The 17,551-nt window shown below is 42.0% G+C and overlaps 1 protein-coding gene and 1 long non-coding RNA gene across 4 annotated transcripts in view; one reads left to right on the top strand and one right to left on the bottom strand.

Moving 5' to 3' along the window:
- The window catches only part of MYOM3 (myomesin 3), a gene marked incomplete at its 5' end in the record, with an annotated part of 50,062 nt that extends 34,188 nt beyond the window's left edge, over positions 1-15,874 (bottom strand). Inside the window, 7 exons of one of the 2 annotated variants that reach the window (XM_079987695.1) lie at positions 5,423-5,511; positions 6,162-6,257; positions 6,825-6,982; positions 8,417-8,576; positions 10,297-10,371; positions 10,913-11,049; positions 15,723-15,874. In XM_079987695.1, coding sequence (XP_079843821.1) covers positions 5,423-5,511; positions 6,162-6,257; positions 6,825-6,982; positions 8,417-8,576; positions 10,297-10,371; positions 10,913-11,019 — 685 coding nt within the window. Of the gene's footprint in view, positions 1-5,422; positions 5,512-6,161; positions 6,258-6,824; positions 6,983-8,416; positions 8,774-10,296; positions 10,372-10,912; positions 11,050-15,722 lie in introns of those variants that run through there. The other variant, XM_079987694.1, reaches the window with a different exon arrangement.
- Positions 7,181-17,551, top strand: part of LOC307222495 — a 43,883-nt gene continuing 33,512 nt past the window's right edge. The window contains exon 1 of one of the 2 annotated variants that reach the window (XR_013841770.1): positions 7,181-7,318. This is a non-coding gene — a long non-coding RNA (uncharacterized lncRNA). Of the gene's footprint in view, positions 7,319-8,817; positions 9,008-17,551 lie in introns of those variants that run through there. The other variant, XR_013841771.1, reaches the window with a different exon arrangement.

Here is a 17,551-nt window from a genome sequence, read left to right as displayed (position 1 = left end):
TTGGCAATTGAGATACAAATCCAAGGAGAAAAAATTTTGACAGTTGGCATTTATGCTCCAAATGAAGGGAAGGCAGAATTTTATAAGAAATTGCATGAGACATTAATGGACCATTTGGATTATAAGGTGATCTTATTAGGAGATATGAATGGCGTGGTTTCTACAAATATGGACAAAGCACAAAGACAGGCGGTTTCTAAGGATGGGAGACTACCTAAGACTTTCTTTGAAATGACCGAAAATATGGACTTGATTGACATCTGGAGAACAAGAAACCCTCTTGAGAGAGAGGGAACATTCTTTTCAGAGGCTCAGATGACATGGACAAGAATAGATCAAATTTGGATTACTAGTGGAATGGCTCCAAAGATAAAAAAAGTGGAAATCTGCCCAAAGACATGCTCCGACCATAACGCAGTAAAGATGGAAATGAAACTAACAACAGCAGGTTCCTTCAGATGGAGAATGAATGACACCCTATTCAGAGACGTTGAGATTTACAAAAAGGCCCAAAAAACTTTGAAGGATTATTTTGAGATAAATCTGAGGACAGATGTTGAGAAAAGAGTGATTTGGGACGCAAGCAAGGCCGTGATGCGAGGTTTCCTAATACAACAGAATTCTTTAAAGAGGAAGAAACAAAATGAGAAGAAAGATAAGATTTTGGAAAAAATAAAAGAAGGAGAAAAGAAACTGAGGTCTAAACCAAAGTCTCATGAGATTTTGAGAGAAATCAAGTTTTACCAGATGCAGTATATGGAACTGATGAACCAGGAGATAGAATGGAAAATTAAGCAAATGAGACAGAGGACATTTGAATCAGTGGACAAATGTGGGAAACTTCTAGCATGGCAACTGAAGAAGAGACAGAAATTGAACACAGTTACAAGCTTGGAGGTGGATGGAAAGAACATCTTTAAACCAAATGAGATCAGCAACTGTTTTCAGAGCTATTTTAGAAGATTATATGCTCAAGGGCCGGAAAACGAAGGAGATATAGAAGATTTTCTTAAGAAATATGGATTACAAAAAATTTCGCAACAAAGTATGTTGGTTCCAAATGAGAAAATAACAGATCAAGAAATAGAGGGTGCCATTCAAAACATGCAATTAGGGAAATCTCCAGGACCAGACGGGCTAACCTCCAGATACTATAAAGCATTGAAGGAATGGTTAATACAGCCGCTTAAGGAGGTTTGTAATGAAATATTAGAGGGGGAAAAGGCACCTGAATCGTGGAAAGAAGCTTTTATTACACTTATACCAAAGACTGAAACTGAAAAAAATCAGATCAAGAACTACCGCCCTATATCATTACTTAATGTGGATTACAAAATATTTGCTGACATTTTAGCAAAAAGACTGAAGAAGGTGTTGGTGGAGGAGATTCATAAGGATCAGGCAGGCTTTCTCCCAGGAAGACATTTATCAGACAATGTAAGGAATATAATTGACATTATGGAACTGCTGACTGTAAATATTAATACAAAGGCAGTTTTAATTTTTGTGGATGCGGAGAAAGCCTTTGATAATATTTCTTGGAACTTCATGAAGAAGAATCTCCACGGGATGGGGGTAGGCCAAAGGTTTGAAAATGGTATAGGTGCAATATATTCTGAACAAAAGGCAAAGTTAATTGTAAATAATGTGGTTACTGATGAACTTTCTATAGAAAAAGGGACACGGCAGGGGTGCCCAATATCCCCATTACTTTTTATATCAGTCCTGGAGGTTTTGTTGAATATGATCAGGGGGGACCAGCTGGTAAAAGGAGTTCAGGTCGGAGCCAAACATTATAAACTGAAGGCATTTGCAGATGATTTAGTATTGACTTTACAAGAGCCAGACACTAGTACAAAAAGAGTTTTAGAGTTAATCCAAGTATTTGGTCAGGTGGCAGGATTTAAGTTGAACAAACAAAAAACTAAAGTTTTGGAGAAAAATCTAACAAATGTTGAAAGAGAGAGTTTTCAAAATGAAACTGGGTTAATGGTGGCAAAGAAAGTAAAATATTTGGGGATTAATATGACATCTAAAAATGTGAATTTATTTAAAGACAATTATGACAAATGTTGGACAGAGGTAAAGAAAGATCTAGAAATATGGTCGAACTTGAAGCTTTCCTTGTTAGGCCGAATTTGCAGTGATTAAAATGAATGTATTGCCTAGAATGTTATTTTTGTTTCAGACATTACAAATTGTGGATAAACTAGACTGTTTCAAGAAGTGGCAGAAAGATATATCTAAATTTGTCTGGCAGGGCAAAAAGCCCAGAATAAAATTTAAGATACTTACTGATGCAAAGGAAAGAGGGGGGTTTGCCCTGCCGGACTTAAGACTTTACTATGAATCGGCAGCTTTCTGCTGGTTGAAAGATTGGCTACTTCTTGAGAATGCAGACATTCTGGATTTGGAAGGATTTGACAATAGGTTTGTTTGGCATGCATATATATGGTATGACAAGGTTAAAGTTCACAAGGGTTTCAAAAACCATATTGTTAGGAAAGCATTATACAATGTTTGGATTCGATATAAGGATTTGCTGGAAAACAAAACTCCTAGGTGGTTATCATCAATGGAGGCTAAGGAGGTGAAGAAACTTAATATGGAATCCAAATGGCCAAAATATTTTGAAATTTTAGAACAAGAAAATGGCAAATTCAAATTACAGAGTTTTGAGAAAATAAAGTCCAAGGTACGAGATTGGCTCCATTACTACCAAATAATGGAGACCTTTAAACAAGACAGGAAAATTGTCTTCCAGGTGGAGAAATCGAAATTAGAAACAGAATTGCTAGAACCCAATACTAAGAATCTATCAAGAATGTATAATCTGCTGCTGAGGTGGAATACAATAGATGAGACAGTCAAGTCAGTTATGATTAAATGGGCACAGGACATAGGTCATGACATTATGTTTGCTGACTGGGAACAGTTATGGACCACCGGTATTAAATTTACGGCATGTAATGCCCTAAGAGAAAATATTATGAAAATGATCTACAGGTGGTACATGACCCCAGTCAAGCTTGCGAAGATTTATCATCTGCCCAATAATAAATGTTGGAAATGTAATGAGACTGAAGGCACCTTCTTTCACCTTTGGTGGACCTGCCCAAAGATTAAAGCCTTTTGGGAAATGATCTATAATGAAATTAAGAAGGTACTTAAATGTACTTTTCATAAGAAACCAGAGGCATTTCTCTTGGGCATGGTCGGCCAATTGGTGTCAAGGAAGGACAAGACTTTTTTCATGTACGCCACTACAGCAGCAAGGATTCTTCTAGCAAAGTATTGGAAGACACAAGAATTACCCACACTGGAAGAATGGCAGACGAAAGTGATCGACTTTATGGGACTGGCAGAAATGACTGGCAGAATCCGTGACCAAGAGAAAGAGACGGTGGAGGAAGATTGGAAGAAATTTAAAGTATATCTTAAGAACTGTTATAAAATTGAGGAGTGCTAAAATGTCAAGGGGAAGGAAGATGCAGAATTACAGCTGAAATTGTTTGATGATTTAAGGTGAAATTGAGAAAGATAATAAGTTTAAATTCAATTGGCAAAAAGGGTTGCTGAAAAACTGTAAAATAAGGATGCAAAAAGGGTGAGGTATGGGGAAGTCCGAGAAAGGAGGTTTATGAAAATGAGGTTAAGAAATTATATTTGTGTGTTTGTTTGTATCTGCTGATGTTTTTATGTTGTTGTTGTTTTGTTTTAAAATTGGAAAATTAATAAAAATTATTATAAAAAAAAAAAGAGAGAGGCCCTAAGTCTCCACAATGTGCTTAGAGGTCACTGGCAGATCTTACTGTCTCAGCCTCATAGCTGTGGAGGAAAATCTCCTATATACCACCAAAGGAAAATCCCAGTGGGTTACAGGGATCCATAATTGAAACAATTTTTTTTAAAAAAATCCTTCAAGTAGCACCTTAGAGATCAGCTAAGTTATTGGTCTGAGCTTTCATGTGCATGCACACTTCTTCAGATACACTGAAACAGAAGTCACCAGATTCTTATACAGTGGTACCTCGCAAGACGAATGCCTCGTAAGACGAAAAACTCACAAGACGAAAGAGTTTTTCGTTTTTTGAGTTGCTTCGCAGCAACTCTATGGGCTTGCTTCGCAAGACGAAAACGTCTTGCAAGTTTGTTTCCTTTGTCTTGCAAGTTTGTTTCCTTTTTCTTAAAACTGTGCATTCAGGGGGTGCAGTTGCGACTTGACTTCGAGGAGCAACTCATAGCACGCCTTTTTTGAGGTTTTTGAAGACTTTGGTGATTTTTGAAGCTTTTCCAAAGTCCGTGCTTCGCAAGACAAAAAAATCGCAAGACGAAAAAACTCGCAGAACGAATTAATTTCGTCTTGCGAGGTACCATTGTATATGGTGAGAGCGTGGGGAGGGGTATTACTCAGAAGGGTGGTGGGAATGGTTGATTGGCTGATAGGTGTGGTAAACCTGTTGACGACTCTTAACGACTGCAATTGGTCTTACAGGAAAAAGCAAGCGGAGAGATGGCTACAAATAGCTTTATCATATATAATGAGATAAGAATCCAATGTCTCTATTCAGACCAGGTCTCTCCATGGTTTTAAGTTTGGTAATAAGTTGCAATTCAGCAACTTCTCTTTCCAGTCTATTTCTGAAATTCTTTTGTAATAAGACGGCTACTTTGAGATCCTGTATAGAATGTCCTGGGAGATGGAAGTGTTCTCCTACTGGTTTCTCTGTCTTGTGATTCCTGATATCAGAAGGGATCTATAATGGAACAGATGGGGCCTGAACCAAAGTAAACACAGAAAACAATCTGGTAAACATCGTAGATGATTAAATTATATGTTGCTTCTGTTACAATGGGTCGTTGCTATAACAGCAAATTAAGGTAATTTTGCATCACATGGAAAGTCTTCCATTTCCATTTTTACTGCAAGGAACTTCTTCAGGCTCCTGAATGAAAATTTTGTTTTATCATTATGATGATGGTTTATTAATTTATATACTGCTTACTTGCCAAGGTGGCTTCTAAGTGGAAGAATTTAGAACAAAAACTAAGTTATCAATAAAACAAGGTCAAAATAAAAATTTCTATGAAACATAGAACATATGAAACCAGTAAAACTTTTAAAAACAAATATGCATAACTCAATTATATTGCCTAGGTAGGGTTGCTGAAATAAACAGGTTTTCCCACAGGAGTCTAAAACGATACAGCATGGCCACCTGCCTAATGTCAATAAGCAGGAAGTCCTAAAGTACAGCTTTTACCACGCTAAAAGATTATCTTCTCGCAAATGAGAAACAAACATAATGTGCAAACCCCAAACATTTTGTAACGAGGAAGTTGCAAGGAAGGTTCCTGAGAGAGTCCTAAAGCATTTTAGAGAGAAAAGAAAATCACTTCCCCCTTGCCCACGTCCACTTACTCCTGACGAGCACCGTGGCAAATGAGTAGGCTTCGCCATAAGCGTTTTTCACTTCTACACTGTATTCGGCAGAATCGTCCAAGGAGCACCTGAAAGAAAGAGAGGAAGCTAAAAGCACCTGGCCCTGATAGGGCCCCAGGAGGCCTCAACAGCAACGAGCGCCAGACCAGAGTCCACGGGCAGGCATGGGATGCCTTTTTCAGCCAGAGGGCCACAATCTCTTGAGGGGAACCTTCTGGGGGCCACATTCAAGTGGTGATTGGGGCCAGAGGCAAAGGTGGGTGGAGCAATTGACAGGATTCTTAACTTTGCAGACTAGGCTGTATTCTAGCTGCACAAAAGTGAAAGGTGTACCTATACACACACACACCTTCAACCTTCAACCAGGAAAAAATAGCCATCGTTGTACTTCAGGGACCCATTCTAGCTAGGCAAAGGCACTTGTGTAGGGTGAAGAGGAGGGAGGGGCGGGGCTTGGGATGGGGCGTGGCCTAGGGAGAATACCAAGGGATAGACAAAGAGGTTGGGAGGGTCGCAGTCTCTTGAAAGTGTTGGGGTGCCCCACGGCTTTCAGTTCGGAAGCCCCGATTCCTAATACACAAGTGAGTGCTTATTTTTAATACCTGTGGTTGGACTATTAAGACATTCTGCAGACAGCTCAGAGGAGAAATGGCACCTGATGTTTCAATAAAGGTAAATCACAATCTGGCTTTTCCTTGCTTTCATGCAAGTCCGTTACCTGCTGATGTCCAAAGTCAGCATTCCAAACTCATTCTTCATCTTATATTTCCCCGCTGGAGCCAGACGAGGGTCAATCCGAACTCCATTTTTATACCTAGTCAGGTGCAAATAAACAAACAAACACAGAGACATGAAAATAAGCAGCAAGGTCAAATTTCAGGTAGGGATGGATAAATCTGTAAATTTTGGTTATCTAAGTTTCTCGTTTTGCCAATCTTAAATTCAGTGCTCCATGTTTCCCTAACATTTTGTGGTTTTTTAAGAAATGGAAAGTAGTCCTCATGATAATTTGTCAGCAGTTTAGTGCCACTTTCCCCTAAGAAGCATATTTCTGTATGCAGTTTTTTAAAATAACATTTTTTTTTTTTGCAAGCCATCTCTCCTAATACAATGCATTTTGTGTCATTTTCACTAATAAATGCATTTGTGTGCCCACTTTAACCAAGCAGATACATCTTCATACACTTTACTTGGCTGGAGAACTTCATTTCAAGTTTCAGAGAAGTGTGTATGTCAAAAGAATGACGGAGTTTCCCTTTGTATATTGCTGCAAAAAGGGTGGGTTTAGCAGGGTCACCTTTAAACTGAATCGAATTCCCCACCCGCAACCCTAATTGCAGGGGGTTCTTGAAACTGAATTCTTCCATCGCTGCCCACTCACCAAGTCACCTCTGGCAGAGGAGAGGCCAGAACTGTACATTCCAGTTTGACGCTCATTCTTTCCCAGACTGCGTGAGCCCGGAGAGGGATCCAGAACATGGGCGGCCGGCAAGAAAGCAGCTCCATGACCTCCTTTTCCAACTGTGCCTTTGCTTCAGCCTAGGACAAGGACCACAAACAGCTTTAAAACTTTTTTATCTTAGTGTTCTATAAATACACTTGCAGGAATTGGGCAGGCAACTCTTAACACCCTTCTGTTTTCTGCTACAGAATAATCAGGCAGGCCCTTTCTGGCAGCTGCCTTATATGGAGTCAGACTATTAGACCATGTAGCTCAGTACTGTGTACACTGACTGGCAGCAGCTCTCAAAGGCTTCAGACAGAGTGTCAAGCCTGTGAAGGCATCTCATGGAACAGCTCTCCCAGGAAGCTTAAGTTTCTCAGCCTTTAATGGGAGGGATTCAGGAGCATACCGTAAATTTTAAGTTTGTGCAGGTAAGATGGGTTAAAATGTTCTGCTGCTTTGGTGCACTAAGTCCAAATATATACCTCTGCAGCTAGGAAAGTCCACTGAAAAGTGTGGGATATGAACAAATGATTTACAGGACAATGTCTGACATGCAGCATACCTGCCACAGTATTTCTATTTAAATCATAGAAATTTGCATCTATACATATAAATCCATATATGCAGATACGTGTCCTCCTGGGCTGGATCCAACTAATTTCTACTCAGAGTTGACCTATGGAAATTAATGGTCACTGCTAACTTGGGTCCATTAATTTCAGCAGATCTATTCCAAGTAAATGTTAGTGGAGAGCAGCCCCCTCCTTTCTGGAGATATATAAGTGGCCACTGTATGGAAGTCGCATGTCCACGATCTTGTAAATCTAACACGTTCATTTATCTTATAATGTACTGTTTCACAGAGCTACAATGGTTGGAATGGTTTAACAGTAAATCCACCTTCTTTGGGGGCTCTTTGTGGTGTAATGGTGGTCCCCTAACAACTCTCAGCACCCTTAAACTACAGTTCCCAATATTCTTTGGGGGAAGCCATGACTGTTTAAAGTGAGATGAAACTGCTTTAAATGTATAGTGCATATGTGGCTGAAGGGGCTTCAGGACTCAGAACTAACCAGGAGGTGTCAATGAACACTGAGATTCCTTACTGGCTCGGTTATTTTACCTCCTGGTTGTTAACCCACTTGCTATAACAACAGAGTATCTACATACAACAGTCAGACGCTCTTTTCACAAACCACGCAGCGCTGACCCTTTCTTATCCCATCTAACATGCATAACTTTAATCTGTTGCTCTGGCAGAAATCACTGCCGGAAAGCAATGGAAAAGTATCTACACATGCGCAGAGCCAGACATTCCTCCTCCACAAAGCTGCAGCCTTGAGGATGATCTTCATAGTACAATCTGCAAGCTTCCAGACTGGCCCCAAGCTGGTGGATAGATGTGAGCTGAAATGCTACGCAGCAGTTTCACTGAAAGTTTGTATCCGTCCAATGAACTTTGCCTCTGTGGATGCTGCTGGCTCTTGACTCTCAAACAACCCACTTTAAGCTGCTCCTCCCCTTACCTTCCTCCGCAGGGCCTTTTTGTCAGCTCTCACACGCAAGGCCCGGCAGTTCCGAATGACCGTTTTCTCCAGTTTCTCCATTTCGTTCCCAAAACGAACTCTCTTCTGTCCTCTTTTCTCTAGCTCCAAAACAGTAGTCTTCTGCCTCATTTTCGTTTCCCTGGGGACAGAAAGCATAAAATATATAGCACCCAGCTTTCCATGTCCTCTCGCAGGGTTCAGGTTTTGGGATGTAATCCACTGAGAGCAGTCGAGTACAACATTCCTTGTTTTCCTAGAGTGGACATGCAAAGGAATGTTTGGTCCAGCCAGGCGAAACTTCCTGTTCCTCCTGGCCTGGAGCACCCTTCCTTGCATGTGACTAGTGGGTGGGGGTGACCTTTCCAGACCTGGTAAAAGGACAAGGCATGCTGCCACTCTCTCCTCTTCCATCTTCCTTTCGTCCTGTGAACTTGCTGGAATGAACTGCTGGCTGCCAGCCAAGCAGTCCCTCAGGTCATCTCCCTTATGGGGTACACCTCTTTTATACGTTTGTAACTTTAAGCCTAATGCCTGCCTTCCTTCAGGGATCACACTGTGCTCTGCCTGATCGTGAGTAAACTTTCTTTTTACTGCTTATGAATAAGACTGTGGGGTCTTTATTCTTTTAGGAGGGGTTCAAGGGGTCTTACCAGGAAAATATTAGAACACATTTCAATCTGGACAAGCCAGATTGAATCATGTATTGTCTTAAGAAACTCACATGAGTTTTCAACTAGTTTTCTCCTGTGTAGAGGGGAATGCACTCTGCTGAATAAAGGAACTTGCTGTCAGGAGCTCATCCTACACTCGAGTAGGACCCTGGCAGAGACACATGCCCGACTGGCATGTTCTCTCCCTCCTGGTTGATCGTCCGGGAGCTTCAAAAGCTTTCTTCTGCCCGAACATCACAGTGACCGATGCCAACAGACATTGGCACACTTAGGGATCCGCAGTGTCTTCGCAGCTTGCGTAACAGACCTCAGCAACTCAGCATTTTGGCTAATCTATTTTATTTACATATAAACACACACAGATCACTGTAACATGGCTCCCTCTCTCAGCAAAGAGAAAGGACAAAGGACAATAGTCCCACTTCACGGAACACAGTAACACAAACATCCTGTCTCCGTCACTTCCCACTCTGTGGAGTCAAAACATACACCGTCATGTGATAGACAACAATCCCATGACTGTAATCATGGAGCAGGAATTCTAACACTTGCTAGTGCAAGTTAGGAAGGATATTAATAAACAATATATCCTCTTGGGGGCCCCCTGAACATTCCCACACAGGTTTTGCCCGAACTAGCAATCTTTATCCTTTTTCATTCTCTCTGCCTCTACAGTCAGAGGCAGTAATGCTTCTGAATACCAGTTGCTGGAAGCCACAGGAGCAGAGATGGCTCTTGTGCTCATGTTCTGCTTGCCAGTTTCCCACAAACATTTGGTTAGCCGCTGTGAGAACAGGAGGCTGGACTAAATGGGCCATTGGAATGATCCAGTAGGCTCTTCTTATGTTCTTAACCTATGAGCAGGGCTCTAGATGGCAGGCAGCCAATATGGTACCCTCCAGATACATTTGGACTCTCAACGCACATTAGTCAGCATGGCCAATAACCAGGGATTTTTGGAGCTGAACCACATCTGGAGGGCATCGCATGACTATCTCCTTATGCTTGCAGGTATGGCTCCACAAAATTAATGCGTCCAAAGGTTTGCTGGTGATATCAGTTCACATTCACACAGCAGACAAATTTTATGCAAATGCACACAGTTCCATCACTAAGATAACTGACCCTAACTGAACTCATTATGCTTTAGAATTTTGGAAAAGTTTGCTCTAAAGCTACTGGACCTACCATGATTTTTCCGATGTCAATGCAAGTGCAGATGCTATGGACAAATCCAGACGTGTGAAGCCCTCTTCTTCTTCACTGTTGCCCCCAAGGTTGAGAAAGCAGATAGAAATGAAAGATTTCATGAATACCAAAGAAGTACTACAAGGTGCAGCGAGGGAGATATGTAACGGGACAAGTTCAAAAACAAAAATGTTTCACATGGACTAGAGGTACCAAAAACCCCCAGCCTGTTTCTAAATACAACAGCACTATACTCAGTTAGGGATGGGTGAATCTGTCAATTTCAGTTTCTCCCTGTTTCCCATTTGTCCAATCTTAAATTCAGATTCCTGGCATTACAAATGGCAACTCTGCTCATATGATTTGCTGGATATCCAAACTGTAGTGGCATTCTCATGGGAATGCTAGCAATCCCTAATGAGTTTTGTGAATCTTCCAAAGCTTTGCTCTTGGTTTTCGTGAACTCACAAAATTTATCACAAAAGGTTTACATTATTTGAAATTCTGGTATTCATTGTAAGCGCACGAGCACACACACACACACACACACACACACACTATATATATATATATATATAACACTGGGTTTTGTCATTTCATTCATTCCTTGGCTAACCTGGTCCTGAACTTTGCCTTCCTTGTTCTAGAGTTCATTTGTAGATTTCTGTGCCTCTCCTCCTTTTGCTCTTCTTCCCTGTGGTGGGAAAAGCTTCGGATTTCCATGATGGACCCTTATGGGGTGGGAGGGAATTCCTGTCAGAAACAATAACATCAAATGTTCATGAAAATAACAGACAAAAATGCAAAATTGCATAGAGACATTTGTATGTATGGAAAAATTCAGACTAAAATGCTGGTGCAATTTTATGAGAAAAGAAGATGGAAAATGATGTGGAAAATGTAAAGAACTTGCTTGGGAAAAAATGAGAAACCGAGAGAACTGAAAATTGACGAATTTACCCATCCCTGTTGAAGAAGACACACACTAATTCACCCATTCATTCATTCATTCAGTTAGTTAATTAGTTATTTGCTTTCTCTTGCCCAGGATAACCCAAAGCAACTTGCAACCAAACAGACAATAAGCCCCACCTAGATATGTTAAAACCAAGATAAATTATTCAGGTGAATTATCTCAGAAATTACTCAAAATACTTGTTGGATAACACAGTCTCCAAATCTGTAAAATGAAACTCCCATTTAACTCACTGGATTTAAATAGGTTTTTTTGTCTTTGGCATGTTGGTTTTATTGTGTGTCTCAAGTTCTGTTTGGAAGATGCATTTTCTGTTTTAATTAGAACATCTGAGGCTAATACTTTTAATAAACTGTTTACGCTTGAATGCAAGTAACGGGTTTTAAAATAGCCCATGTGTTAAACTGTTGCAGTGAACACAAAACACTCAGACTTAACGGTGCATGTGTTCCCATCACTCTTGCATCAACAGAGCTCAGGCAAGAGGAAGCATAAGAAGTGCAGCAAGTGGAAAGACAATTGTCTTAAATTCGGGATGAAAATAACACTTAGCAGCTGCGAAATGGATATAAATAAATTAGTATTCTTTAGTATTACATTATAGACTTTATTAAGACATTATTTAGACTTTACATTATTAAAAATGAGGTCATTGCTTCTTTAGTCCAGAATCCCAGGTGTGTAACCTGATATCTGTAACACCTAGCACTGAGGTCTCCAACCCAATGCCCTTGAAGGATTACACTGGAGCTGTTGGGCAAGTTCCCCAGACTCTGAGCTTTCATTTTTAAAAAGACATCAGTCTCTTGCCCTCCTAGAAAGAAAGTTACGGGGTAGAATTTGCAGGTACCTTCAAAATGACTTCTGCAAAAAGAGAGTGCAATGTGGACACAATGTGGACACATGGTATGTTTTTCCTGCTACTGAGGGAAAACACACACACACACACACACACACACACACACACACACACCTGTTGTTATTAGATAGCAATAGCAAAAGTGTATGCATTAACTGTTAAACCACTCTGAGAATTATAGCTTTGTGAGAAGACCAGCGGCCTCCTCATAAGCCTCATTATGATTAATCCCAGAGTCACCTGTGAGAATAGGATACTAGACTAGATAGGCCATTGGACTGATCCACTTAGGTGCTCTTTGCGTTCTTATGTTAATAAACTATAGTAACCAGAATTCTTTGGGGAAATCACAAAGGTTTAAAGTGATATGATGTGGCTTTAAATATATAGTACTAGGAGTCCCTGATTTCTAGGGGCCACGTGGCCCATTTGGCAATCTAAGGAACTATTGCGGGCTCCACAAAATTAATTTTCACTAAAGAAAGACTGCCGCTGCTGCCCACGAAACAGGCAATCCCCTATACACCCACCAAAACAAAACACAGTCCAAAGAAGTAGGCAACAGACACCCCCCGCCCCCGCCCCATATTGGGCACTTCCCTAAACAGCAATCAGTAAAGAGACAACACCGCTTTCAATTTTAAAAACTGGAAGGGGAGAGGCTGTTGCCAGGCACCAAGCGGGAGGGTATTTGATGGTGCCATTTCTGGGACTCCAGCAATATACTCATGAGCAAGTCCTCTTGACATACTCAGAAATAAATGCCTTCGTCTTGAAGGATTTGCTGTACTCTGGTATACATTGCTAGATGATTTAACAAGAAGTTCAGGAGATAAGAACATGCAGTATGCTCCATTGATTTGTAATGAGGGTCACCCCGTAAATAAATAAATAAATATAGGAGAGGTTAATTCTGTGTGGAGAGGGATGACAAGGGTCTGACAATTTTTGTTTCTTCCCCCTCCCCCCAGTCTTAAGTTCAGTCCTTCACGTTTCATCAACAGTATTCAATCTTTCTTTTAGAAGTCACCGTGAAAAGCCATCAGCATTTTAGTACAAATTTCTCCTAATACATTTTTGCAAAGCATTTCCCCACTAACAGAACCTTTTATGCATCCTATTTTCACCAATATATGCATTTCTATCAGGGCCTGCCCAGCCATTAGGACGGGCAAGGCCACTTGGAGGATGAAGATAATGGACTATGCAGAATTAGATAAACTAACAGGAAGGATTCGAAACCGGCGAGACCAGAAATTCATGGAAGACTGGAATAAATTTACGGACTATTTGAAAAGTAATTGTGAAGAACACACGATGTTTGTAGGGTTGCAAGAAGTTTTGTGAGGAGTATTATTAGAAGTATTGTAAAAATGGGCAAGGAGGAGGATGATTTGTTAAGAGAGGTAAAGGCAATATAAAGTTAAGAAATGCATAAGAAGTGGTTAAAACGGTGGATCATCAGAGGTGCTGATGGAAGTCCAAAAAGATTGTATAAGTGATAAGTTTTGTGGTACATTTTATAATTTATATGTTAAAATTAATAAAAAAATATTATTAAAAAAAGGACGGGCAAGGCCACCCTCTCAAGCAATGGAAGCCCCCAAGGTGGCAGTGGCAGTGGAAGGGCAGGGTGGCACTACCCAGTTGGCCACAAGCAGTGCAATGGGATGTGCTGCTCCTGATTTCTATGTGCACCTTACCCAAGTACTTACATTTTTGTACACATTACTTGGCTGGAGAACTGCACTGGAAAATTTGGAGAAGGGATGGCTGTGTTTCATTTTCCCTATTATTTCAGAAAGGGCATATTCATTAAGTTTTCTTTTAGATGCCTCCTTTGTCTGTATTGGCACACAATGCTAAGCACACAATGGCTTAGAGCATACTACGCAACTGTCCCATTTTAAGCAGGGCTTCCTGGATTAACAGAAGCCTTCCTGACTCCTGATTCCAATCCTGGATGTCCCATTTGGGACCAAAAGACGTGTAGTTTTTGGTTCTGCGCTGTGGTGCGAGTCAGTTGGCTCACACCAGAATGCAGCACCAAAAAAACAGAGCTAAAAGATGCTCTCTTACCTTTGCCTCCATTAGATTTTTTTTCAAGCCCCCTACACCTTCTTTAGCATCACCACTCTCCTTTTGCATCGCCATTGGCAGAAGGTGGTGCTCAGAGCAAACTCTTCTTTTCATTGGCTAGCCATACAGCAGGTGGGTGCTGCTGGCCTTAGCCATGGCCACTTGAAATATTGCTGTTGCCGTTGAGTTAGAGGCATTAAAGATGGAACGGTGGGGTAGGTGGGGTGCAGCAACTCTGAAGGTGGTTACCTGCTGTGGACCATTGCTCATATATTGTACTGTCATACTGAGAAATAAGTGAGAACACTGGGTCCTGGCTGAGGTTTTGGAGCAATGAGAGATGGGTGGGTGATGCGGGGGGGGGGGAGAGAAGCAGCGGGAAGATCAGGCAGGCGGAGGCCAGAAAGAGTGCAAAATTCAGGCGGGAGAAGGAGCATGGAGTTTGGGCAGATGGGGAGGAGCAGGAAGATGGGTGGGAGGGAAGGTGTCCCACTGTGCTCTCCCAAAATGTTGGAGGGTATGAGTGCAAGCGAACAGATGTGCAGACCCTAAAGTGGAGTAGCTGCTTCGATTCTCCTCCAGTCATTCCCTTTCGATAAATACTTTGGCTATACACTCAAGTTGGGGGTTTGCTCTCCTTGGAGGCAAGTGAGGAGAGACAAGGTGGTGAAGTTAGGAAATTTAATGGGTTTTGAGATGGGAATGCCCATGGAAACACTCTTTGTCCATGACACTTGTTGGAGCCTCTGGGAAGCCGCAGAAGTGGTTCAGCCATTTTGGGCAGCTATGGTTTAGTACCTTGCGGGTGAATAGTCTTGGGGTGCGATTCAACTATGTGCTAATATGGTCTTTCCATCAGCGCAAGCATTTCTCCTCCCCACATACTGTTTTGGTGGTTCTCACCATCCAGGGCAGATTTGGGGTGGGGGAAGCTGAGTGGGAGGACAGCCCCATTCTTCTAGCAGGAGTCCTTGTCTTAGCTTTTGTTAGTGCACCACATTGGCTGAATCTGGTGCGTAATCTTATGCATTCATCCACATTGTTCCTGCCCTCTCTTGCCAATCAAGACTAGGAACTTCTAGTTCCTGGTTGCAGGAAACCATAGTGTGCCCTTTCATCTGATCAGCAAATTAGAGTTGGCACATGCTCTGCAAACTGGGGCTGTAAAACTAGGATTGGTGATGTTGCCCTATGTCCAATAACACCCCGCTGCTTCACAGGGTGGTTTTAATATAGGATGTGTGAAGTATGACAGAAGTGATAAATAGCAATAATCAAAGAGATCTGAGCTAAATTCTTTTTAGTTCAAGAACAGGGCAGGGAGGAACCGCATTTCCCTTCCATGCTAAATTAAAATTATATTAAATTTAAAACAGAGCAAAAGAATTCCTGTGAAACAAAATGTAAGAATAGCAGCAACAATGAAAATCAGCTAGTCTTTCATACGACAAGAATCACAAGCAATCTTTAAAGCAAGATACAAGTTTGGGGCAGGCGGCAGGAATCACGTACCTTCCCTGAAGTTGGGGAATCTTCTAAATCTTGACTTTGCTATCCCAGTGTAGAGAAAAATCAGAGAGCAGGTTGGCAAGGGAGCTACTCTTGAAGAAGAGAGATAAAGGACAAAAGGAAGGATGCCTTCCCCCTGCTTGATGGCATTAAGAATGACTGTCCCGGGAAGAATGTGTCCAAGGGTAAACTGCCCACCCTTGCAGCCTTAAATATAGCATTATCTCATGTCATTTCAATGACAATGGAGAGAACTATCTAGGATTTATGATCCCCAAACAGCTCTCTGCACGGGTAAAGCAAGATCATTTTTCTAGGTCAGAAGTATTCACGGCCATTGTCAAAGCAGAACAAGGAAGAAAAGCAGCAAGCTGATTTTCCAGACCCAGAATCTACGGATTTCTTCTGTTTGGGCTCCCAGAAAGATTTATTTGCACAAATTTTAGCCAATGAACAAATCTGCAAATTTGTGCTCTGTGTGTGAGAGAGGTGGGTCGAGAGGGAGGGGGGGAGAGAGAGAGCAGGGCTCCTCCAGATTACCTGTTTATTGAACATTCATCCTGACTGCTTGCACAACGCTTTTGTGCAAAGCAGGGTTTTATTGACTATTGGACACAATATGCCTCTGAGTACCAGGTGCTGGAAACTGCAGGAGGGGAGAATGTTCTTGTGCTTGAATCCTGCTTGCAGGCTTCCGACAGCCACCTGGCTGACCACCGTGAGCAGGGCCCGGCTGGGACATTTTGCTGCCTCCTTCTCCTCCTTAGTTGCAGTTGAGAACTGTGGACACACCCACAATGGGGGCATGGTGGAGTGGGGTGCACTTGTGGCAGAAAGGGTGGCCATGGTGTTCGCGGGGCATGCCTGTGGCAGAGGAGGCAGTGGGGGCACCAGCCACAGTAGCAGGGTGCTCCTGTGGAAGCTGGGGCAAGGATGTGGCACTGGCAGCGAGTGGCACACTCCTTAGGCCCAGATCTGCTGCCTGAAGTGACCGCTTCACATCGCCTCATGGGCTGCCTCGCCCTGACTCTGAGAACAGGGCATTTATCTTTAAATGTCTGAAACGGTTTTCATTGATTATTTCAATGCTTTACTACAAGCAGGTGGCATATACATTTTGTTAAATAAATAAATAGAGCAAAGTTCTTAACCTCAAGCACTATTTCTGGGTTAGTGGAGTCTGTAACCTGAAGCGTCTGTAACCCGAGGTACCACTGTAGAGGTTTTTTAAGAGGAGTCTGGATTGCCAACCACGTGGTTGGACTGGTTGCCCTTTCAAGATCTTTTTCAACTCTATGATTTTATGATTCTAAGAGAAGGGCTGATGGGAGTTGTAGTCCATAACATCTGGAGAGCCAAAGACTCCTTATCACTACTCTAAGCCTTCCATGACATGGTGTCAGCTGTAGAGTTTCAAGGCCCGCAAATTTATATGAAAACAAAGAAAAAAGGACAGCCACGCCTGAACCAGAAGCCTTCGCCTTTCATAATTCTGGAGGGTGGCCTAGGTTGAAACAAACAAACAAACAAACAAACAAACAAACAAACAAACAAACAAACAAACAAAGGTTTGCTGGAGTCCCTGATAATGCCTAATTCAAAGGTGGGCCCACCAGTGCTCTCTCCATTTTGTATCACTCCTTCAAATGGAAGGCCTCCCCACCTTTGGTCCAGTGGTGTCCCCACTGATGGTTCTGTGTGTGAGGTTTCCTTTTTAAAAAGTGAGCAGGAACAGGCTCCGCCGTGGCATTTAATCACTGGCTGAGTGGCATCACCTGGCATGCTGCTGACATGGGATCCCCGGGCTATTGCTCAGAAAAGCATCCCACATC

Source organism: Podarcis cretensis, assembly GCF_951804945.1.
Source record: "Podarcis cretensis genome assembly, chromosome: 8".
Classification (NCBI taxonomy): Eukaryota; Metazoa; Chordata; class Lepidosauria; order Squamata; family Lacertidae; genus Podarcis; species Podarcis cretensis.
Note: the sequence above shows the minus strand (reverse complement) of the source record. Positions and strands in the feature narration are given on the sequence as shown.